This window comes from Pan troglodytes, chromosome 4 (genome assembly GCF_028858775.2).
Source record: "Pan troglodytes isolate AG18354 chromosome 4, NHGRI_mPanTro3-v2.0_pri, whole genome shotgun sequence".
Taxonomy (NCBI): domain Eukaryota; kingdom Metazoa; phylum Chordata; class Mammalia; order Primates; family Hominidae; genus Pan; species Pan troglodytes.
Window position 1 is genome coordinate 25,475,330 of NC_072402.2, and position 25,558 is coordinate 25,500,887.

At 37.6% G+C, this 25,558-nt stretch overlaps 1 protein-coding gene across 10 annotated transcripts in view; it reads right to left on the reverse strand.

The window, feature by feature from the left end:
- ADGRV1 (adhesion G protein-coupled receptor V1) overlaps nt 1-25,558 on the reverse strand; it is a 606,362-nt gene that overhangs the window by 492,960 nt on the left and 87,844 nt on the right. For all 10 annotated transcript variants that reach the window (XR_010156862.1, XM_063810270.1, XM_063810268.1 and 7 more), the window contains 6 exons: nt 23,019-23,145; nt 22,186-22,403; nt 20,798-21,541; nt 16,472-16,845; nt 2,051-2,227; nt 540-720 (listed from right to left, as the gene is read on the reverse strand). Coding sequence is in view for 9 of the 10 variants with exons in the window: in XM_063810270.1 (XP_063666340.1) it covers nt 540-720; nt 2,051-2,227; nt 16,472-16,845; nt 20,798-21,541; nt 22,186-22,403; nt 23,019-23,145 (1,821 nt within the window). In the remaining variant the exon portion in view is untranslated. The remainder of the gene's footprint in view (nt 1-539; nt 721-2,050; nt 2,228-16,471; nt 16,846-20,797; nt 21,542-22,185; nt 22,404-23,018; nt 23,146-25,558) is intronic.

Genomic DNA, 25,558 nt, shown 5'->3' on the forward strand with positions numbered 1-25,558 from the left:
CCCAAACCTTTTAACAGATGTTCTTGATACATTCCCATAGAAGAAATATTATTTTTCAATACAGAAAACATTCTCAATTTACTAGGACAGACATCTGTGATAGTTCCCCAATTGAGAAAATTGTCACTATTAAGCATAAGACAAAAAGAAATTAATATAGAGTGATAGCTTCACTTCTTGAAGCTTAATAAAATATAAATTACAAAGTATTTCAATTACTTAGGTGTTAACAAATCACCATAGGATAATTACTAAATTAAAGAAATTTGATAGCTATGAACAGAAATACTTTGTTCCATTTTAAATAATCCTGCAAAAACTTTTCAAAACATATTATTGAAGTTTGGAAACTGATCTTTGTATTTTATCTCATAAACAATGTCTCTCAAAACAGTAGCATACAAGTTAAAGAGTTTAGAAATTAGGAGGTCTGAAGGCATTCTAATTCCGTCATTTGCAAAAAGTGCCTTAAGAAGTTCTTAACAAAACTAAGTACACCCAGAGAAGAGAGGATTTTTCTTGCAAAAGGAGCAGGTTACCATATGGATGATCACTAGCTTTGATGGTGATATCAGTCGTTTCCTTTTCAGGATCTATGCTTGCACCACTGGTAGGAGTTGAGCCTAGCTTCCCATCTCCAGGAATTGCAGAAACCAATGTCACACGGAAATACTCATTAAGTTCAGGAATATCATCATCAAGAACATATATATTCAGAACCTAAAAATATAAATATCCAGAGGCACTAAGCAATGAGGCATTTAGAAATTATTTACCAGAAGAAAATTCAAAAGGCAACTAAATAATATCTAAATGAAGTTACCACTTAAGACTTATTTCTGCACAAATTAAAACATTAAAACATTGTATGTGTGTGTGCATATGTGTGTATATAGACATATAAAGAGAAAGAGAAGTCTGAATAGATTAATTCCTTAAAAATAATGGATGCTGCTATAGTCTGAATGTCTTGACCTCCTGTCCCCCAAATTCCTATGTTAAAATCTAATCCCCAAAGTGGTGGTATTAAAAGATGGGGTTTTCAGGAGGTGATGAGGGCTTGAGGATAGAGCCCTCATGAATGGAATTAGTGTTGAGGGAGTTTGTTTGCCCCTTCCACCGTGAGGAGGGCATATTGAGAAGGCACCATATCTTTGAAGCAGAGTAAGCCCTCACCAGACACAGAATCTACAGGCACCCTGCTCTCAGACGTCCCAGCCTCCAAAACTGTGAGCAATAACTTTCTGTTGTTTATAAGTTACCCAGTGTAAGGTATGTTGTTATAGCAGTCCCAACAGACTAAGGCAGGTGCTGAGCAGTAGCATTTTTGACAGTAGCCTATACATGCATCAGTATTACATCATATATGATATGTTGATTTATCAATATAATATCATATATTTTTTGTACCAAAGACCGTGGTATTACCAACATCAGGTAGAGACTTCCCAATTAAGAAACTGCATGTTCTATGATGAGATGTGATAGGATAAGAAGCAAGGGCAATGTATCTGTGGCTAGTGTCTGCCTAAGGAGAGCCTGACGTGCTCAGGAACAGTATTTTAGAAAGTAGATTCATAATGGGCCTTAGGAGTCCAGCACAAGCAATTAATCCAAAAAAAGTTATAAAAGGAATAGGAATAACTGAGCCATGCTCTACAAAATTTAATTCAAAATTTAAAGTGAAAAAACAATTTCTCCTTTCTTATTAATTAAACAAACATGTTTTGACATATGCAGTATGCCGGGGTTAGACATGGCCCCAGTCCCAATCTATCATAGGAGACAGATCCATAGGAAATCACTTAAAATCCAAAGCAAAAATGTCATGATAAAGTTCTGTACAAAATAAAGTGATGAAGAAACTAACTCTACCTGGTAAAGGTTTTACAGCAGACATGTTTGAAGCAAATTCTAATGTATCAGTTACAGTTGTAAATAATAATGGGAAGTGACACTTCAAACAAAAGCTGCAAAGAAATTACAGAACAAACACTTCAGGAAAAGCTTTCCAGGAGGCTTTCAAAGGAACAAAAAAGGTAGGGTTTACCTCTGATCTCTGCCAAGGAAGGAATGTAATAGTTCCACTGGCATTAGCAAAGTCATCAACAAGGTAATTAATGCCATCAGTTTCAATCTGTGAAATGGTGTAAAAAACATGCACATAATCCAGAGCTCCTCTGGTTCTCTCAACCACACAAGAAATGGTTGATCCCTCCTCTGCAATCTGAAATTGAATGTAAATTATTAATAGGTGCATAGCAATTCAAATCAGTGACAAAATTACAAAGCTTTCATGAAATCCTTTTACCATAAACTTAATTCTACAACTTTCTACCTCTCTAAAAGGGACTAACGAGGCCTCTGCATTCCCCCAGATAAACTTTGACTGCTAAGAAATATTTACAATCATTCATTTTCTCCCATTCCTTTATAGAGATAAATAAAGCAAAAAGAATTATAATGTCTTAACTGCACAAGTCATTCATTCATTGATACCTCCTGTGTTCCAACCACTGTGCCATATGCTATGGTTGCAAAATAGTTTTTAATGCATAGTCCTTTCTCTGGGTAAGTATAATTCTAAAGAGAAAGACAAACTTGCAATTTTATAATGGGCTCAGCACAGACAGACCAAATAGGGGTGGGGGTTAGGGGTAGAGGGTGGAACATGACATCAGAGAGAACTTTCTAGGCACAGACATAAGAAGCAATATAGTATATTTGGTGGTATCATTTTGGCGGGGTGGCATGAAGTGCCAAATGGGGAGAGCCTTGAGAGATGCCTAGTGTGGGAACAACAGTCAGATCAAAGAGGGCACCTTATACCATGCTTAATATATTTGTTGGTGTTTTTATCATATAAACCTAGAGGTATTTTTTTCAAGTGGAAAATTTTTTATCTAAACACTTTAAGATAATGCTTTAAAACTCTATGGTGGAAGCAGTTGGAATATCATTTAGAGTAAGGCCTTCCTACTGTCAAATCCTCAGTCTCTCAATTCAATTTTATTTTTATGTTAGGAAATATATAGTTTGGAGAAAAAAGAACCAAAAATGAATACAGATAAAAATACAAGTTTTAATATATAAAATGCCATTCTGTATTTTTCATATGAACCATAAGCATCTCTGATCAGGATAAGATAGAGCCATTTTGGTGCTGACATTTTGGAGAGGACAGATTTGGGATTTGTCTACAAACCGACAATAGTCGAAAGTTATCAATGAGTGTGGAGTCACCAGATGTTCCAGCAAATCCTCTGAGTTTCACTGAGCAGCAGCAACCTGGGTGTTCTCATGGTAAAGAGGATCAAGTACACCAGGGGCAACATTCTAACTCTTTTATTTGCCTGCTGGTCCATGGGCATGAGAGGCCCAAAACAACCAGGTGATAGGTCAGTGGGGCCCTCAGTTGTCTCCTAGCAGACACATTCTTCCCCCAGCCCCACTGCCAGAACCAGAACTTCTAATCCAGTGGAGTCTAAAGTAGGAAACAAATTCAGGCAGTAGGTCACTAAAAGTAGCAGAGACAGGGGTCAGTCTCACTTTTACCTCCTGCTTTCTGAGCCTCTGCATTCTAGTTATTGGGGACACAGAAACAGATACCAGCCATTGAATGCACACACTGCATCCTGGAGGACAATACTTCAACCTTCCAAGAAGCTGTCCTTAAGCCAGCACTGTGCCTGGGTCTTCAACAGGCCATTAAATTGTATGAGGCCAGCTACTTCAGGTGACATGGTATATGGTGAGGCCAGTGAATCAGTCCTATCACTACGTACCCATTGCTACAGCTCCTTCATATTAGTCTCTTTGAGGCCGTGTGATGCAGGTCTCCATGTGGTTAAAGCTAGCATTCTTTATGCCTTTAGATGATGGTGCTTGTATTAGGATGTATTAGGAGGCTAAAGTAAATACATTAGCCAAAGTATTAATTCCAATAAGAATGAATTGCTGTTTCCTTTGGAGTGATAAAGTCTGGTTGGGATCAGTGTACCAGTAAATGGTTTATTGAGAAGTACTTAGCTTTGGTCTCTGCTGCTTGCTGTTTGGACATTCAGCAACCACCAGTTGCTACATCAGTCTTGGTAAGAGGGAGCTCATGCTGTCAAACCTATGCATAACCTCCATCCCTACCATCATGCTGTTAATGGCACTGTGGTGACAAAGGAGAGTCTGGCTGATATGCAACGGAGCCTCACTCTGATTTCACGGTTGTTGAGAACCTTTTGGGAAACACCCCCTCATACTCAGTGTTAACTCCTGGCAATCTATTCACATGACTTCTCCCCAAACATCTTTGTCTCTAGTCTTGATTCTTCCAAGCCCCTCACCGATCAACTACACCATAAGCACTGCTCAGGGTTGAAGCAGTAGCTTCATACTTCAGGCCATTTCTCCATCCACAAAAGATAAATGGCTAAGTGGACAGTTTACAGCTCTGCCCTCTGACCTTCAGAAACACCTCTGATTAGGGCACTAGAGAAGCATCAGCCCACTTACAGAAAGTAGCAACATATGAAGCCCAGGCATCTCTGAAGCAGGCTTGACTTTCCTCCTGTATCAGTCACAGGTTTTGGGTAAGAATCAAAGGGCTTAAAATATGCCTAGTTTGAAGTGTCTATGAAATAAATATCCTAGAAATGCATCAAGTTGTAACTAAAGAAATGAGTCTGGAATTTTAGAGAAAAGATGAGATTGACATCATAAATTTGGAAGTTATCAATATATAAATGATATTTAAAGCCATGTAAAATTGGTGGATAAATATATAATTATACAAATGGTATTTGAAAACCAGTTGCAACAGCAGGGGGAGTGTAGATGGAGAGGAGAAGAGGACCAAGTACATTTAATTCTGCTATAACCCTTATTTTGAAATCATGAAATTGTTCCAATGCAATTGATAATATATTGGGGAACAATTTGAATACAGCCTCAACTTGCATTTGCTTATAAGTGCTATTTCATCCACAAGAAACTTGGTGAACACAGAAAATTGTACCCACATGAAACAAGCCACATACCTCAAATACATACCTCAAACAACCACCAGCTACTCAGTTCAACACCTGTGTTACTAGCCACACTTAACCACATCTAGTGTTATAATTTTCCTCCAATTTTAGATAATGCTCATTCTATCATTTCACAATAACACACAAGCTGCCATCCTTCTGATGCCCACTTCTACAAGTAAACTTAAAGTTTTTTAAAGATAATATGCCATATGTATTGTGGTTTATAAGTATTAAATATTTAATGTGTACAACATTTTTATCAGGTCTCTATTTTTTTTAAGTGTCAACGACCAAGTCCTTGAGCAGTGTTTTCCTAACCCCATCTTTTCCATAAGTTCTGTGTTTCTCATTATGCATCTGACATAGTGTGATGATTTTTAAGAATCCATCCATCATGTCATGGCGGAACTGACTGTCCTGAAGGTAGGGCACTCCAACCTTAAGATGTTGGACAGAAGAGGAGGATGCAGCTTGAGACCCAGGTATCAATACAACATCGATTTAATTTCCACTTAGGGATCTACATCAGGATTTTCATGCTAGCAGAATGGTACATGAGCAAATGTGTGGTGGAAAGAGTATGGCTTTAAGGCCAAGCAGTCCTGAGCTTCCTCATTCTACCACTTATCAAGCATTCACAGTCTCTTCTGAAAATGGGGATCGTAACATCTCATGAGTTAAATTAATAAACCATTAATCTTAATATGTAAATATAAAATCTTTTCCCTTTTCAGCAAGAGGCATTAGTTAAATAGATCCAAAGAGACACTAAGAAATGTATGATGGTTTCTTTTACAAACTTAAATTTTTATCAAGTCAGTAAGCATTACCACATAGCATTTAGGACTAAGATGAGGATTTTGTTTGCAAAAGTCACAGGGAAAAGTTACGTACCTATATTTTTATTTACTAAAACCTTCATCAAAACTTATAGCTTCCTGAATATTTTCAGTTTAAAAAAATCACTATTCATAGCTAATAAAAGAATGTACAGTTATATGCTATATATCAACATTTTATAGAAAATTTAATGAATATTTTGTACAATAAAGTAAACTTTTTAAGTTCTACAAGAGCGTTCGAATGTCAAGCGTCCATTAAAAAAAACTACCAGGGGGAGGAGCCAAGATGGCCGAATAGGAACAGCTCCGGTCTACAGCTCCCAGCGTGAGCAAGGCAGAAGACGGGTGATTTCTGCATTTCCATCTGAGGTACCGGGTTCATCTCACTAGGGAGTGCCAGACAGTGGGCGCAGGTCAGTGGGTGCGCGCACTGTGCGCGAGCCGAAGCAGGGCGAGGCATTGCCTCACTTGGGAAGCGCAAGGGGTCAGGGAGTTCCCTTTCCTAGTCAAAGAAAGGGGTGACGGAAGGCACCTGGAAAATCGAGTCACTCCCACCCGAATACTGCGCTTTTGACGGGCTTAAAAAACGGCGCACCACGAGATTATAACCCGCACCTGGCTCGGAGGGTCCTACGCCCACGGAGTCTCGCTGATTGCTAGCACAGCAGTCTGAGATCAATCTGCAAGGCGGCAGCGAGGCTGGGGGAGGAGCGCCCGCCATTGCCCAGGCTTGCTGAGGTAAACAAAGCAGACAGGAAGCTCGAACTGGGCGGAGCCCACCACAGCTCAAGGAGGCCTGCCTGCCTCTGTAGGCTCCACCTCTGGGGGCAGGGCACAGACAAACAAAAAGACAGCAGTAACCTCTGCAGACTTAAATGTCCCTGTCTGACAGCTTTGAAGAGAGCAGTGGTTCTCCCGGTACGCAGCTGGAGATCTGAGAAGGGGCAGACTGCCTCCTCAAGTGGGTGCCTGACCCCTGACCCCTGAGCAGCCTAACTAGGAGGCGCCCCCCAACAGGGGCACAACGAACCTCACACGGCAGGGTACTCCAACAGACCTGCAGCTGAGGGTCCTGTCTGTTAGAAGGAAAACTAACAAACAGAAAGGACATCCACACCAAAAACCCATCTGTACATCACCATCATCAAAGACCAAAAGTAGATAAAACCACAAAGATGGGGAAAAAACAGAACAGAAAAACTGGAAACTCTAAAAAGCAGAGTGCCTCTCCTCCTCCAAAGGAATGCAGTTCCTCACCAGCAACGGAACAAAGCTGGATGGAGAATGACTTTGATGAGCTGAGAGAAGGCGGCTTCAGACGATCAAATTACTCTGAGCCACGGGAGGACATTCAAACCAAAGGCAAAGAAGTTGAAAACCTCGAAAAAAATTTAGAAGAATGTATAACTAGAATAACCAATACAGAGAAGTGCTTAAAGGAGCTGATGGAGCTGAAAACCAAGGCTCAAGAACTACGTGAAGAATGCAGAAGCCTCAGGAGCCGATGCGATCAACGGGAAGAAAAGGTATCAGCGATGGAAGATGAAATGAATGAAATGGAGCGAGAAGGGAAGTTTAGAGAAAAAAGAATAAAAAGAAATGAGCAAAGCCTCCAAGAAATATGGGACTATGTGAAAAGACCAAATCTACGTCTGATTGGTGTACCTGAAAGTGATGCGGAGAATGGAACCAAGGTGGAAAACACTCTGCGGGATATTATCCAGGAGAACTTCCCCAATCTAGCAAGGCAGGCCAACGTGCAGATTCAGGAAATACAGAGAACGCCACAAAGATACTCCTCGAGAAGAGCAACTCCAAGACACATAATTGTCAGATTCACCAAAGTTGAAATGAAGGAAAAAATGTTAAGGGCAGCCAGAGAGAAAGGTCGGGTTACCCACCAAGGGAAGCCCATCAGACTAACAGCGGATCTCTCGGCAGAAACCCGACAAGCCAGAAGAGAGTGGGGGCCAATATTCAACATTCTTAAAGAAAAGAATTTTCAACCCAGAATTTCATATCCAGCCAAACTAAGCTTCATAAGTGAAGGAGAAATAAAATACTTTACAGAAAAGCAAATGCTGAGAGATTTTGTCACCACCAGGCCTGCCCTAAAAGAGCTCCTGAAAGAAGCGCTAAACATGGAAAGGAACAACCGTTACCAGCCGCTGCAAAATCATGCCAAAATGTAAAGACCATTGAGACTAGGAAGAAACTGCATCAACTAACGAGCAAAATAACCAGCTAACATCATAATGACAGGATCAAATTCACACATAACAATATTAACTTTAAATGTAAATGGACTAAATGCTCCAATTAAAAGACACAGACTGGCAAATTGGATAAAGAGTCAAGACCCATCAGTGTGCTGTATTCAGGAAACCCATCTCACGTGCAGAGACACACATAGGCTCAAAATAAAAGGATTGAGGAAAATCTACCAAGCAAATGGAAAACAAAAGAAGGCAGGGGTTGCAATCCTAGTCTCTAATAAAACAGACTTTAAACCAACAAAGATCAAAAGAGACAAAGAAGGCCATTACATAATGGTAAAGGGATCAATTCAACAAGAAGAGCTAACTATCCTAAATATATATGCACCCAACACAGGAGCACCCAGATTCATAAAGCAAGTCCTGAGTGACCTACAAAGAGACTTAGACTCCCACACATTAATAACGGGGGGCTTTAACACCCCACTGTCAACATTAGACAGATCAACGAGACAGAAAGTCAACAAGGATACCCAGGAATTGAACTCAGTTCTGCACCAAGCGGACCTAATAGACATCTACAGAACTCTCCACCCCAAATCAACAGAATATACATTTTTTTCAGCACCACACCACACCTATTCCAAAACTGACCACATACTTGGAAGTAACGCTCTCCTCAGCAAATGTAAAAGAACAGAAATTATAACAAACTATCTCTCAGACCACAGTGCAATCAAACTAGAACTCAGGGTTAAGAATCTCACTCAAAACCGCTCAACTACATGGAAACTGAACAACCTGCTCCTGAATGACTACTGGGTACATAACGAAATGAAGGCAGAAATAAAGATGTTCTTTGAAACCAACGAGAATGAAGACACAACATACCAGAATCTCTGGGACGCATTCAAAGCAGTGTGTAGAGGGAAATTTGTAGCACTAAATGCCCACAAGAGAAAGCAGGAAAGATCCAAAATTGACACCCTAACATCACAATTAAAAGAACTAGAAAAGCAAGAGCAAACACATTCAAAAGCTAGCAGAAGGCAAGAAATAACTAAAATCAGAGCAGAACTGAAGGAAATAGAGACACAAAAAACTCTTCAAAAAATTAATGAATCCAGGAGCTGGTTTTTTGAAAGGATCAACAAAATTGATAGACCGCTAGCAAGACTAATAAAGAAAAAAAGAGAGAAGAATCAAATAGACGCAATAAAAAATGATAAAGGGAATATCACCACTGATCCCACAGAAATACAAACTACCATCAGAGAATACTACAAACACCTCTACGCAAATAAACTAGAAAATCTAGAAGAAATGGATAAATTCCTCAACACATACACTCTCCCAAGACTAAACCAGGAAGAAGTTGAATCTTTGAATAGACCAATAACAGGAGCTGAAATTGTGGCAATAATCAATAGCTTACCAACCAAAAAGAGTCCAGGACCAGATGGATTCACAGCCGAATTCTACCAGAGATACAAGGAGGTACTGGTACCATTCCTTCTGAAACTATTCCAATCAACAGAAAAAGAGGGAATCCTCCCTAACTCATTTTATGAGGCCAGCATCATTCTGATACCAAAGCCGGGCAGAGACACAACCAAAAAAGAGAATTTTAGACCAATATCCTTGATGAACATTGATGCAAAAATCCTCAATAAAATACTGGCAAAACGAATCCAGCAGCACATCAAAAAGCTTATCCACCATGATCAAGTGGGCTTCATCCCTGGGATGCAAGGCTGGTTCAATATACACAAATCAATAAATGTAATCCAGCATACAAACAGAGCCAAAGACAAAAACCACATGATTATCTCAATAGATACAGAAAAGGCCTTTGAAAAAATTCAACAACCCTTCATGCTAAAAACTCTCAATAAATTAGGTATTGATGGGACGTATTTCAAAATAATAAGAGCTATCTATGACAAACCCACAGCCAATATCATACTGAATGGGCAAAAACTGGAAGCATTCCCTTTGAAAACTGGCACAAGACAGAGATGCCCTCTCTCACCACTCCTATTCAACATAGTGTTGGAAGTTCTGGCCAAGGCAATTAGGCAGGAGAAGGAAATAAAGGGTATTCAATTAGGAAAAGAGGAAGTCAAATTGTCCCTGTTTGCAGATGACATGATTGTATATCTAGAAAACCCCATTGTCTCAGCCCAAAATCTCCTTAAGCTGATAAGGAACTTCAGCAAAGTCTCAGGATACAAAATCAATGTACAAAAATCACAAGCATTCTTATACACCAACAACAGACAAACAGAGAGCCAAATCATGAGTGAACTCCCATTCACAATTGCTTCAAAGAGAATAAAATACCTAGGAATCCAACTTACAAGGGATGTGAAGGACCTCTTCAAGGAGAACTACAAACCACTGCTCAAGGAAATAAAAGAGGATACAAACAAATGGAAGAACATTCCATGCTCATGGGTAGGAAGAATCAATATCGTGAAAATGGCCATACTGCCCAAGGTAATTTACAGATTCAATGCCATCCCCATAAAGCTACCAATGACTTTCTTCACAGAATTGGAAAAAACTGCTTTAAAGTTCATATGGAACCAAAAAAGAGCCCGCATCGCCAAGTCAATCCTAAGCCAAAAGAACAAAGCTGGAGGCATCACACTACCTGACTTCAAACTATACTACAAGGCTACAGTAACCAAAACAGCATGGTACTGGTACCAAAACAGAGATATAGATCAATGGAACAGAACAGAGCCCTCAGAAATAACGCCGCATATCTACAACTATCTGATCTTTGACAAACCTAAGAAAAACAAGCAATGGGGAAAGGATTCCCTATTTAATAAATGGTGCTGGAAAAATTGGCTAGCCATATGTAGAAAGCTGAAACTGGATCCCTTCCTTACACCTTATACAAAAATCAATTCAAGATGGATTAAAGACTTAAACGTTAGACCTAAAACCATAAAAACCCTAGAAGAAAACCTAGGCATTACCATTCAGGACATAGGCATGGGCAAGGACTTCATGTCCAAAACACCAAAAGCAATGGCAACAAAAGACAAAATTGACAAATGGGATCTAATTAAACTAAAGAGCTTCTGCACAGCAAAAGAAACTACCATCAGAGTGAACAGGCAACCTACAAAATGGGAGAAAATTTTCGCAACCTACTCATCTGACAAAGGGCTAATATCCAGAATCTACAATGAACTCAAAGAAATTTACAAGAAAAAAACAACCCCATCAAAAAGTGGGCAAAGGACATGAACAGACACTTCTCAAAAGAAGACATTTATGCAGCCAAAAAACACATGAAAAAATGCTCATCATCACTGGCCGTCAGAGAAATGCAAATCAAAACCACAATAAGATACCATCTCACACCAGTTAGAACGGCAACCATTAAAAAGTCAGGAAACAACAGGTGCTGGAGAGGATGTGGAGAAATAGGAACACTTTTACACTGTTGGTGGGACTGTAAACTAGTTCAACCATTGTGGAAGTCAGTGTGGTGATTCCTCAGGGATCTAGAACTAGAAATACCATGTGACCCAGCCATCCCATTACTGGGTATATACCCAAAGGACTATAAATCATGCTGCTATAAAGACACATGCACACGTATGTTTATTGCGGCATTATTCACAATAGCAAAGACTTGGAACCAACCCAAATGTCCAACAATGATAGACTGGATTAAGAAAATGTGGCACATATACACCATGGAATACTATGCAGCCATAAAAAATGATGAGTTCATGTCCTTTGCAGGGACATGCATGAAATTGGAAATCATCATTCTCAGTAAACTATCGCAAGAACAAAAAACCAAACACCGCATATTCTCACTCATAGGTGGGAATTGAACAATGAGATCACATGGACACAGGAAGGGGAACATCACACTCTGGGGACTGTTGTGTGGTGGGGGGAGGGGGAAGGGATAGCATTGGGAGATATACCTAATGCTAGATGAGAAGTTAGTGGGTGCAGCACACCAGCATGGCACATGTATACATATGTAAGTAACCTGCACAATGTGCACATGTACCCTAAAACTTAAAGTATAATAATAAAAGAAAAAAAAGAAAAAAAGAAAAAAAAAACTACCAGGATTCTCAGTGCAAATCCACCTTTAATACCTCTGAATTTACAGAGAAATATCATAACGCCTGAGGTTTGCTTTAAAAAGTACTTTAACTGGCTGGGCACGGTGGCTTACACCTGTAATCCCAGCACTTTGGGAGGCTGAGGCAGGTGGATCATGAGGTCAGGAGATCGAGACCATCCTGGCTAACACAGTGAAACCCCGTCTCTACTAAAAATACAAAAAATTAGCCAGGCATGGTGGTGGGCGCCTGTAGTCCCAGCTACTCGGGAGGCTGAGGCAGGAGAATGGCGTGAACCCGGGAGATGGAGCTTGCAGTGAGCCATGATCGCATCACTGCACTCCAGCCTGGGTGGGCGACAGAGCACGACTCCGTCTCAAAAAAAAAAAAAAAGTAACCAAAAATGATTAAACAATATTGCCAAAAGGCTGATAATTATTGAAGCTAGTACACTGTGACTCATTCCTTTATCTTCTCTATTTTTGTGTATACTCTATATATGAAAACTTTCATTTAAAAAGGTTTTCTAATTCAGCTTAAACTTCCCCTCTCCCCTAGCCAGAGATTGTGATCCAGGAATGGGGTCCTGAGTCAGGAATAATGTCCAGTAATAAGCATTAGATATTTCTGACAAGGTCATCCAAGGGCAACACTTTCAGAAATACTAGACTCCGGTATGTAATTATTAATACAGAAATGCATAAGACATAGAAAATAAATATCTAAACCTTTTTTCTAATATTAAAATATTCATCTGAGTTTAGAATTATGATACAAACAAACATTTAGGCCAGTATATGAAGGGGCCTAACATCCATAATAATCATCAAACCATCCCCAAACAGTTTCTCACTAGACACAATAATACTCACTACCGTCTCCTCTTTTAAGTCAGGAATTTGCCAAATATTCAGAACAGTAATAATAAACAGAAATAGTAAGACGAGTTTTTGAAACCTATTTTCTTAGAAAAAATAATGCAGTATTCTGAACCATGAATTGGCGTTCTCTATTGCAATAGAAAATTAAAGCTACAAATCCAATTAATTTTTAATTTTGTTTCATGCATGGGTGATGATTGGTGATATCGGATTATACCAATATCACTTATATCCAAAGGAATCTATTCACATAGCACATGGTAGGCACTTAAAAACAAATATAGTCCAAGTTGAAATGATATTCTTATTTTCATGAAGATCTTCCCAAATTGTCTTTAATTGATTCTTAAGCCATAGTTTATAAATATAAAATATAATGCAAGTATTAGTTATAAAAAATAAAACAATAAGATTAGCAAGTTCTATGAATCACTATGAAAGCAACTTCATTAATTTATAATTACGTGGTATACAATTTGGCAGGACACGTAAAAACAGTGCTAAAATATGGTACAGAGAAAATAACATAGGAAGTACACAGAACAACAAAATATGGGGAAGAAACATGAGAATGTGGTTACTAGGCTATAGATCTAACAAAATCCATCTTCTGTTCAATACAGATCCCACTTGGAATCCAAAGCACTATCTGGCATGCCTCACCAGGACCCTAAACTGCTTCACAGGTTTTATTCATTCTTTCAATTATAGTTTATTAAGCACCTGCTCTTTGCCGGGACATAGTGTACCTGGTTGGTAGAAAACAAATCACAGAATAATTACCTTCTCTTTCAATGTGCCAAATAGAAGGCTATGTCAGAGTCTACATATTTTCATTATCTGGTTAAGATGTCATTATGGTATCATTTTAACCTTAATATTACTTTATGTCATATTAATCTATGAAAAAGGTAAAAGCATAACATAACTCAGAAGGCCTATTTTAATTTTTTTAATTTTTATTTCAATTTAAAATAGACACGGGGGTCTATGTTGCCTAGGCTGTTCTCAAACTCCTAGGCTCAAGAGATCCTCCCACCTCAGCTTCCCAAAGTGCTGGAATTATAGGCGTGAGCCACTGTACCCAGCCCAGAGTCTTTATAGGGTCTCTATTGCATTCAGAAATTTTGAGGGAATTTTTTTTAAAGTTAAATTGTCAATGTCATTGCAACAACATAATGGAGAAGAATCTATGGAAGTGGCTGTAGTCTTTATTTCTAAAAATGAATCAAGTGATCATAAAATTTGAACTCAGAAGATAATTACAAGCACAGACTAAACCAGCAGTTCTCAAATGTTTTAGTTTCAGGACCCCTGTACACATCAAAACTATTGAGAACCCCAGAGAGTTTTTTGTTGGTATCATTAAAATCTGCTGATATTTTCCATATTACAAATGAAAAATTAAAAATTTAAATATTGATTGATAACTCATTTTAAGACAGCAATAATAAACCCATTACATGCCAACATAAACAACATATTTTATGAGAAATAACTACAGTTCTCAAAAAAAAATTAGTGATAAGGGGGCATTGTTTTATATTTTTAAAAGTCTCCTTAATATCTGGCTTAATACAAGACAGCTGCATTCTCCTAGCTCCTCTTGCAATCAATTTGTCCGTTTCTTTTTCTTTTTCTTTTTTTTTTCTCTGAGACAGAGTCTCGTTGTGTCGCCCACGCTGGAGTGCAGTGGCACCATCTCGGCTCACTGCAAGCTCCGCCTCCCGGGTTCACACCATTCTCCTGCCTCAGCTTCACGAGTAGCTGGGACTACAGGTGCCCACCACCACACCCGGCTAATTTTTTGTATTTTTAGTAGAGACGGGGTTTCACCATGTTAGCCAGGATGGTCTCGATCTTCTGACCTCATGATCCGCCTGCCTCAGCATCCCGAAGTGCTTCGATTACAGGCGTGAGCCACTGCGCCCGGCCTGTTTCTATCTTTTACTTTGGTTAAAGTGTATAAAGAAAATCCAGCCTTATATATACATGTGTGTAACAGAAAAAGGAAGAGGATTTTACTAGTTTTTTCAGATAATTATGAGTATTTTTCCTTGACATTATACCAAAATCCAAAATTTGACAAGTGGCAGTTTCTTAGCATTTAGTTGCAACCTGGATACTCTAGTACTTTAAAATCCACTGGTCTACCTTGTACTTCGGAACAGTCTTTTACCCAGGCATGGTTTGCAACAATATGCATTGATTACTTGAAAGATACTAGTTACTGAGTTATACAGATCTTCAAAATGTTGACACATATTATACAAAATAATCACACTGGTTAATGTCACTATCACACTGGTTAATATCATTATCACACTGGTTAATAATGCACCTATATTATGGATTATCAGAAAGGTGCATAAAATGTAATACGTAAAAGTTCTTTGATAGCTGAATACCTATTTAAAGGTATTATCCACTATATGTAAACATCTTTCTTTTCAAGTTGTAGATTTGTATGACAGTTGTTATTGCTAGTCTAGGATATGCTATTTCTGATGTAAAAAAAAGGACCACACTATTTGAAGATCTCTTAAGACTGCCACCAAACTAAAGGGCTAAAGTGGCAAGAAAGACACTCCAGAGAGGCAGACATCCCAGTTTAATCTAGAATGAGCCTATGACCTAGATTTTTTTTCAAACTCTACTCATCCATTTTTAAAAAATCATTTCAATTTACCTATACATCCTTCTAAACCAATTAGAATCAACTTGCAAAAAGAAAGACTTGTTCCTTGGCATCCTTTCATGGTCACCAAGCTGTTGCTGTCACACAGAACACCTGGGAAGTAGTTTCATGAGTTCTCACATTACTGAACAGGAAACCAAGATGATTACGAATCTTTGAAAACATGGAAAGAACTGATAAGGACAGTAAGACAGCCTAATGAATTAAGCTGGCCAAGAAGGTTGACAAGAAAGGTATTTACACCCAACACGGAAGAAAGTTATAACTAACTACTCAAGTACGTTTCACATGTACAAAAAAAAAACTCAGAAAATCATGTTTTAATAAAGTTGCAAATACAATTATTCATACAAGCCTTCAATATATATTATTTCATTCAATTTAATGACATCCAAAACAGTAGCCAAAAATAAATAGGTAGAGTATACACATACGTTCTTTGAAGAGCATTAACTTTCAGGCGAATTGCTAAAGTTTCATTTGCTAACTTGTTATTACTTCTATCAGTTCATTAAGTTGATCCAAAGGGTGAACTCATAAGAGTAAGAATTTTGTAATTTATATTTGCAATCACTGGCCCTAGCATACTTCTGGACTTGGAGTAGATGCTCAACCAATCTTACCAAATGAAAGAAAGCCGAGTCCCAAACAAATCCACCTACAATGAATTTTTAAATCCAAAATTCTCCAAGCTCACTACTTACCTCTGGTATACAAGCTCCTGTGAAACCAAACAAGCCATTTGCATTGTCACTTTTTTGTATTGTTAATCTTGCAGTAGTATTTTCTTCCGAAATACGAGCTCCTCCATATACAGAAACTAGTTTAAGAATGAATAATTCTTCTCCTTCCTCGTCATTGTCATCTCTTGCAGAAATAATGAATGATTTGTTAGTTTCTCCCTGTCTGAACTCCAGATATCCAGAAATTGGGTGTAAATCACTTTTTGCGGGCATGGCATGAAGTTCATAAATTTCTTCAAGCGTCAGTTTCCGCTCATAGGACCTCACATCCTGCATCAGACCTGTAAATCTGTCATTGCCATTTATCCCTGCTCCAATTCTCAGTATCCCAGGACCTGAAATTAGAGACAAGTTTAAATGCTACAATACCTTCAAGTGTCCTGTCCTAAATTTTACGTGTGATTCAGAAAGTAAGACAATTTTACTGAAAGATATTTTTGGATAAATAAAACTTTTGCATAACTAGTATGCAATGAATTGGATATTATCTTCTATTATGATTTTAAAAAAGGAATCCATAATCATTAGGATTTATATTTTGTACTAAAAGATTTGGTAACTATCTTCAAATTAGATGATATCCTTAAAAGTAACTTCTATCAGTCTGTCAACATTTCTAGAAAAAAAAGTATCTGAACATACACATACACACACATACATACACACGTATGCATGTATGTATGTGCACGTATTTGGATAGAAATTTATTCTATGATATTTTAAAATTTACTCTTGCACATTTAAAAATGGACTTATTCATCACAATTTTTAATTATTTATTTATTTATTTATGTACTTTAGAGACAAGATCTTCCTCTTTTACCCAGGCTAGAGAGCAATGGCATGTTAATAGCTCACTGTGACCTCAAACTCCTGGGTTCAAGCAATCCAACCACCTCAGACTAACAAATAGCAAGGACATCACTACAGGAGTCCACTGCCAGGCCTGGCTTTTTTTGTTGTTGTTGTTTTGTTTTTTTTTGTAGAGACAGGGTCTTGCTATGTTGCCCAGGCTGGTCTCAAACTCCTGGCCACAAGCGATCCTCCCAAAGTGCTTAGATGGGAGGATCGCTTGAGGCGCAATTACAGGCATGGGCCACTGCACCTAGCCTCATCACAATTTTTAAACTTCAGTACTATATTATTATTTAAGAACTTCAAGGCTTGATATGTTAGACACTCATTGAGTTAAAGTTGTGAGAATTCATAAGAAGTATTTCTACAGGCCAAATATATCTCTCTATCCAAACAACTAATAGAAGAGATGTAAAAATAGAAATATTTCTTCTCAGAAACATTATATGTAAGTCTTGGGGACTTTTTAAAATAATAATAACATGTAGCCCAACTGTGTCACTGTATCTCAATAACAACCCTTTTCATGCTTTCACTAGTTCTCCTTTCTTTACTTGTTCATACTCTAATAACTCAACTAAGATATTTATGTAAGATCTTTAGGCAAGATGAGATATTGGCAGAGATTCTGGAAAAAAAAGTACAAGCAATATTTCTTGTCAATAACCTCAATGGAGGCTATTTCACAAATCTCCACCCAGATGTCTTTCAGGGTAGTCACAAGTATCTGGCATGTTACTGTCATGACTGCTCCCATATCGACTACAGAGACCACCTTCCTGCCCAGCAAACCAGAAACACCTTTTCACTGGAGCTCCAGATTAAATGGGAAACCCTATGATGTTGTCTCTCCTATTGAATTATCTGGCAACTGTAATGATATAAGTTCCCCTGATTCTCACAAAACCACGTCATGGTTCTCACTGTTAGGATGCTATCTGGAGTCAAGGATATAGAAATGATCACATCTCCTTTAGTTTTGTCTCTATGATATGTTAAAAGGAATACTGACCTAGGAGTTAATGGTTTATTTTCATGTCTTGGTTCCTCTGTTACTTGCCTGTGTGATGCTAGCGAATTTATTTACTGACTCTGACCTCTATTTAATATATTGAATTATTATGAAGTACAAATTAGGTAATGTATGGAAAATGTCTTATAAATGTAAAACATAAAAATTTGAGGATTCTAAGCACTTTGCTTCTATGACTAATTCTCTGGAACAAACGTGATCATTATTTCTGTACTTGTAATGTTAACTACTTAAGTTACAATGCTAAATCATTCAAAGTAAAAGTTATAAAAATGCCAATATGTTACAGTGGTTCATGGAGGGAATATGGCAACTTTCACTCTGCATCTTAATACTATTCTATACTTTTCAAATTTCATGCAATATACATGTATCATTTTGACAATAAAGAAGAAAAATTGTGAAATATGTATATAGTGTGTATATACGAACATGTTAACAGTATGCTTAATGTTTATAGTGGCTATCTCTGAATGACTGTAAATGATTCTTATAATGATTGTAAATGATTTTTATTGTAAATGATTTCTATTTTTGTTGTATATGTGTACTTTACAATTTTTCTATATTGAACACAGCATTTTTTTTTTAAATACACCTTTTATGATACTGTGAGATGCCACTACAAACCAAAAGTAAAGATGGAAGAAGCTAAGCATTAATTAAGTGGAACTCTCATACACTAGAGGTGAGAGTATAATTAGGTTCAACTGTTTTGGAAAACGGATAGGCATTATCTACTAAAACAGAATATTTGCACACACTGTCATTCAGCAATTCCATCCCCAGGAATGTGCTCAACAGAAATGCATATGGCAGGCATATGTTCATCAAAAAACATGTATAAGAGTATCCATAGAAGTACTATATGTAGTAGGCAGAACGGAAAACAACCAAAACAGAAATTGAAAGTAGCACTAATAAATAAATTGTGTTACAGTTACATAAGATAATTCTATATGGTAATGAGCATGAAATATCTACAACAGGCAAAAATATGGATGAACTTAACAAACAATACTGAGCAAAAGAAGCTGGACACTCAAGTGTACATATTGTTCAGTTCTATTTATATAAATTTAAAAATAGGAAAAGTGAATCCTAAGCTCTTAAAAATGCCAATAGTCAGTAGGCAGGGTGGTGAGTTAGCAACTGGAGGAGTCAAAGGGGGCTTCTGGAATGCTGTTTCTTGGTCTGGGGGCTGATCACATGAGTGCTGAAACTGATGAATTTAAGTTTTAAAAATTTCACTTATCTGTACACTTATAATATGCATACTTTTATATTTTTATAATATAAAGGGCACTACAGTTCAATAACTTTATATATAGTTTAAAAATTATCTTTCCAAATTACAAATTACAAAAATAACAAGTTCCTTTGCAGTAAGCCAGAGGAAAAAACACCAGCTCCCACTTCCCTCAATCGTTTCCATTCTCATTCCACCACCACTACCATCACCAAAAGAATCAAGGCTAACAGATACTTGTAGGTATTCACACAGCCAAAAAGTGGATAATACCACAAAGTGCTTGTAACCAAAATCCATGGGATTGAAATTGGTAGATACGTGCATTTTCCTTTGCCTATCTTTTTTCCCCCTCTGGGAAAAAAAATACAACCAAATAACTAATGTAAGAGGTTCAGAGGAAAATACTCTATTAAGCTATAGCCATATAAGCTCTATTCTATCTTTCATGAAATATAAAAAAGAATAAAATCATAAGATGGAGGGGCTGAGAGGGAATGGTGACTATAATGCATATAACCAGTATTTGTGTGCACACACACACACACAAGTGCTTCTTGAGGAATCAGCATATGATCTAGTTTAAAGACAACAAAGAATATCTCTTCAAAGCACTCCGTAGAATTCACCAAGTTACCTGCTGATAGTATGAACCCTATAATCACTTTTCACTGTGATTCTTCTCTCCTGCTTTCTTTTCAACCTCACGCCCACCACCCTCTACCCTCAGCAATACTGAACTAGCAGCAGTTCCCCAGGTACAACACGCTGTTTCACATTTCTATTCCTTTGTTCATTCCTCTGCAGGAATATCACTCCCCATCTCTCCTACTACCCACAGAAGGACAAACATTCCTCTTTCATATTTTTTTCTGTCTTCCTACAAGGTGTCATCGTGATATATCACACATCTCTCTGCTAGTGTCTATTCCAGGTTCTTTAAGGGCAAAACTCTCTGATTCATTTCTGTAACACTCAGGACAGAATTTCTCGTTATCTTGGTAGGCACATAGTTTTGATTAAAGAAATTAAACCAATGCATAAGTAGAGTTTTCAAATACATGTTAGCACTTTTTTAAAAATCTAAATTTTAATGAAAAATTTTAGAAACTGCAAATTTCAGTGTCCTAGTTGTGATGATGACCCTCACCGTCAGTAATGGCTTCTCCTTTCAGACTCTTGATTCCCCTGGGCATTGCATTTCCATCCAGGTAGAATTCGATTATACCATCCTCCAGGATAATTAGTAGATGAAGCCAAACACTTTCTTCTAAATATTTCATGACTGTTGTCTTGGCAATGTATGTAGCATTGGAACCCAAGGTTTTATAATGAAGGGAAAGTGTCACATGGGATTCGTTTGTTTGTATTTTTACCCCATAGTAGATGCTTCCATTACCGTCATCCTTCGCTATAATGAATCCATTCGTATTGGCATTGGGCATTACCCAAGCTGAGAATGTAAAGTTGGCAATTGTATTATTCCTGGAGGGATGGTATTTTGGATTAACAGTCCCAAATGCACCCTCTAGTCCGGTAAAGTACAAAGCATCCGTTCCACTGTGGTGATGCCGCATGTGCTGTTGTAAATGCACGGTCGTGGGGAAAATTCCAACCAGTAAAAAATCTATCATTGGTGGCAAACCAGCAGGGAACTCACTGGACAGTATTTCCCAGCCCAGTCGTACATCACCAAACACACCCTGCTGCCTCAAAATGGTGAAGTTGGTAATATAAGACATATCATCTTCAGACAGGACATCTTCTGCCACTTCCCTCTCTAAACACTCTGGATCCAAGATGAAAACTCCAAAGGGATCATCATTGAATGGAATCATTACTGTCACCTGGAGGTTGGTTTCTGCTAGCTGGCCCCCAGGACCTGGGGATCCACCTGTAACAAGAAAATTTATGAGTGAGAAACTAGAATTTCAAGTACTTTCTAGTATAATGTGAAGAAAAAAGAATTTGTTTAGCAGACAAACTTCTGGTTAAATAATTTACTCATTATCAATGAACAGTAGTGTCACCATGTGGCTTTCACCACATTTTAGGGGCAGGTTATGAAATAATATTTGTTCAGCATAATTTTATTGATAATCAGTCAAGCCTGAAAGAGTATATGAATTAGAAAGGTTTAATTCTGTGCTTTTTAAAACCAAAAGTGATGCAAAAATTGATTGCTTTAATTATGACACAAAGATCAAGCTTTAAGCTACCATGAATCCTTACCTCCTACCTTCCACTAATGTCTTGTTGGAGACACTATAGTTGGTGTGGAGAAAGTCTATTTGCAAGTTTGAGGATGGATGTAGGCCTCCATCCCTAAAACTGAACCAAACTAAGATATCAAAAAAGTGAATGTTAAGAATAACACTTGAATCAAAAAGGGTATTTTAACATTTAAAACCAGATAGTCATGACACAAATACTTCACCAATTGCATTTTGTATATGGCTCTAATTATCTAAGTACAAAATGTAAAATTTAGTATAAATAAGACATGGAAATAAAATAAGACACGGAAAAACACAGTACCTGAAATGTTTACAAGTTTTAGGAAATAAAATTCATTGAATTCAGGAATTTTATCTGGAAAAGCATGGAGAATGATTGGTTTTGCTTCTTCTCCATCCATGAAGTTAACAGTTCCTGAAGTTTCATAGAACTCCTGTCCAGGCTGCAAAGCAGAATCATTCTGAAAGAGCTGCCAAGATACAGAAACACTACCAAAGTATCCTCGGTGCCTCAAAATCCTACAAAATAAATTAAAGAAAATTTATAAGTAGTGAATCTTACTCTAATGAGAGCTTCCTGTGTTATTAAGGAAACATATTTTTACTATCTATTGTCTTAAAAGAAACAAACCAGCTGGTTCTACGAGGCAAACTATGAAGAATTTCATGGGAAGAGAAGAATGAGGTAGAACTTTAATAAAAGAGAAACAGTCATAAAAGTCTTGTCTTCAAAATCCAAACTGAAAGATAAATTCTAAGCTCCATCGAAAAATACTAAATGACAGTTGGAAAAAGTTTTCCAAAAGCAAAGTACAGGGTGGGGGTAGTCACATATCATCTGAGAGAAGAGTTCCTGAAGATCTTGAATAATTCAAGTTTCTCAGTCTCACAAAGGATTGAAGTTTGAACGAGGGGGGTGGGGAGAATAATTTCTGCTTACTAGCTAAAAGTTTTTTTTTTTTGAAGATAAGTGGCAACAGCATAAACAAAGTTTACCACTCATTCAGACTGCCAACTTTGAAATTACTCAATTCTTAACCAATTTTTAAATTTTGAAGGAATATTTCAGAATTTCACATACTTAATGGTTTTATTTCACCCAATTTTAAACTTGCCTTATCTACATATGCTTACCAAAATGCATTAGTCTTTCCTTCTTCCACTGCTTTGTCTATGGGCTCCAGAGAAAAAATGCCATTTGGGTCATCATTAGCTTCAATTATTACTGTAGCTACTCCATATTGATATACTACTGTATCACCTAAATTAAAAGTGGAAAAGACAAAATAACAAAGAAGTAGCTAACTTGCTGTAAAATTTATACTTTTAAATTAAGAAAGTTTACAATTAAGTTGAAAATTTCAGCAAGAATTTCCTCACTGAAGGTCATACAATAAATGCAAAATACTGCTCCATATTTCCAAAGATGTTTATGTATACACACATACGTACAAACATACATACAAAGAGAGAGAGAAAGAGAGATGCCTACATAATTTCAAGATGAAATAGTTCCCATTTTTTTTAGTTACAAATGAACTATTTTATTGAAAAACACACTTTTCTTCACAAAAGGAATATACCTTCAATAGCTTAATTAGAAATTAAAAACATAATTTCTTCTATTTTCAAATTTCTTAGGTGGATTCTTTTATTTCATAAAAATAATAAAGGACTACCCAATAACATAAAAATACTACTGTCTGTGTTCATTGGAATCACTGGCTTGAGTGTTTCCCTTTACATCTCTGCCTTCAGGCAGCAAAGTTTGATCTGGTTGTACATAGAACAAAGCAATCTCCATGGTTTGGGCTTGATTCCTTTCTACTCCAGTTCTTTGCACAGTAGATTGGCACTGTTATTGCCTACACATTGGGTCTCTTCTCATCACTTCCCTGAAGTGCCTATCTCTTCATCTTTACTCCAGCTGTTGCACAGGGGAGCAAAAGTCCTTCCCATCTTCACTCACCTAACTTATCATTCCTGAGAACCCAGCTCAAGCAACAACTCTTCCAGGAATTCTTCCTTGAATCCCCAGGTTAAGCTAAGTGCCTCTCCAGTGTGCTCCCACGGCACTTTGCTCTTTGTCAATCTATCATAACAATGATCATATTATATTGGGACACACACACATACATACACATACAGACATACACACAATTTTACTATAAGCTCATTGGACTAATGATTCTTATTCAATTCCATGCCCTAGAAAAATAGATGCTCAGTAACCGGTGCGCAGAATTTATTTATTACTGAACTGATGCAACTAACACTTTCAAAAACAGATGTATACAACACCTACAGCTAAAATTATAGAAACAAATTTTATATATAGCAAACCAGCTCATCAATAAAAATTATACAAATATACAACTGTACTCAACTTCACTTGATAATTCAATGGAAAAAAGACACAAAAATAGCAAATCATTGTGTAGAAAATGCTGACAATAAATAAAGAGCATATAATAAAATCTAACAAAAATAAATAATAATAAAACCTAATTTTGGCAGGGTTCTATTATCATATGCATTTGTAATGAAACATGTCCCAGTGGTGCTGAAAATTCATTCTGTTTCTCTGCAAGATGAACTAGCAATATTTAACAAGGGCTTGAAGGATGGCCATATCCTTTGATCCAATATCAGAGCATATGATCTAAATGATTAGCATCAGGATAAACAGCCACTGCCAGCACTAGGTCATGTCAGAGATGCTGCCTCTACAGTGTCCCATCATGGGTCCCACAAGTCCTTGATGTTTTGACATCGAAAAGGAGGAAAGAGCTAAGAAAGGATATATTAAAAAATCACAAGCTCTAGAGATTTTTGTCATCTGAGCCTTCTTAACGAAAGTAATTGGATTCTCAAATGTCATCATTTCTGGAAAAATATTAAAGACAAATGCAGCAGCAGTACGAGGTAGCACACATACCTCAGGCCAGTAACCCAATCACATCTTGTGTTCTCCCTCTCTCTCTCTCTCTCTCAAAATCAAATATTAATAAATATATTTTCCCAATGACATATTTCACAAACTAACTAAACTTCTTTTTCAAGCGTCAATTTCTGGCCAGGCACGGTGGCTCACGCCTGTAATCCCAGCACCCTGGGGGGCCCAGGCGGGCGAATTGCTTGAGGTCAGGAGTTCTAGACCAGCCTGGCCAACACGATGAAACCCCGTCTCTACTAAAAATACAAACACTAGCCGGGTGTGGTGGTGCGAGCCTGTAGTCCCAACTACTCAGGAGGCTGAGGCAGGAGAATTGCTTGAACCTAGGAGGCAGAGGTTGCGGTGAGCTGAGATCACACCACTGCACTCCAGCCTGGGCAACAGAGTGAGACTTCATCTCAAAAAAGAAAAAAAAAAGTCAGTTCCCCTACTCTTTACAAAAGGTTCAGGATGTTTTGATTCATTCACTATTTAACCATATTGGCGTTTTTTTCCTAATGATAGCTTAACCACAGTGATATTTTTGAGACAAAAATGTTTACCAGAATCACACTAAGTTAATAAATGTCATCAAGAACTTATTTCTAGAGTAAATAAATTCTATTAAGATAATATCATTTTTCACGCCTGTAATCCCAGCACTTTGGGAGGCTGAGGCGGGTGGATCACAAGGTCAAGAGATCAAGACCATCCTGGCTAACATGGTGAAAACCCGTCT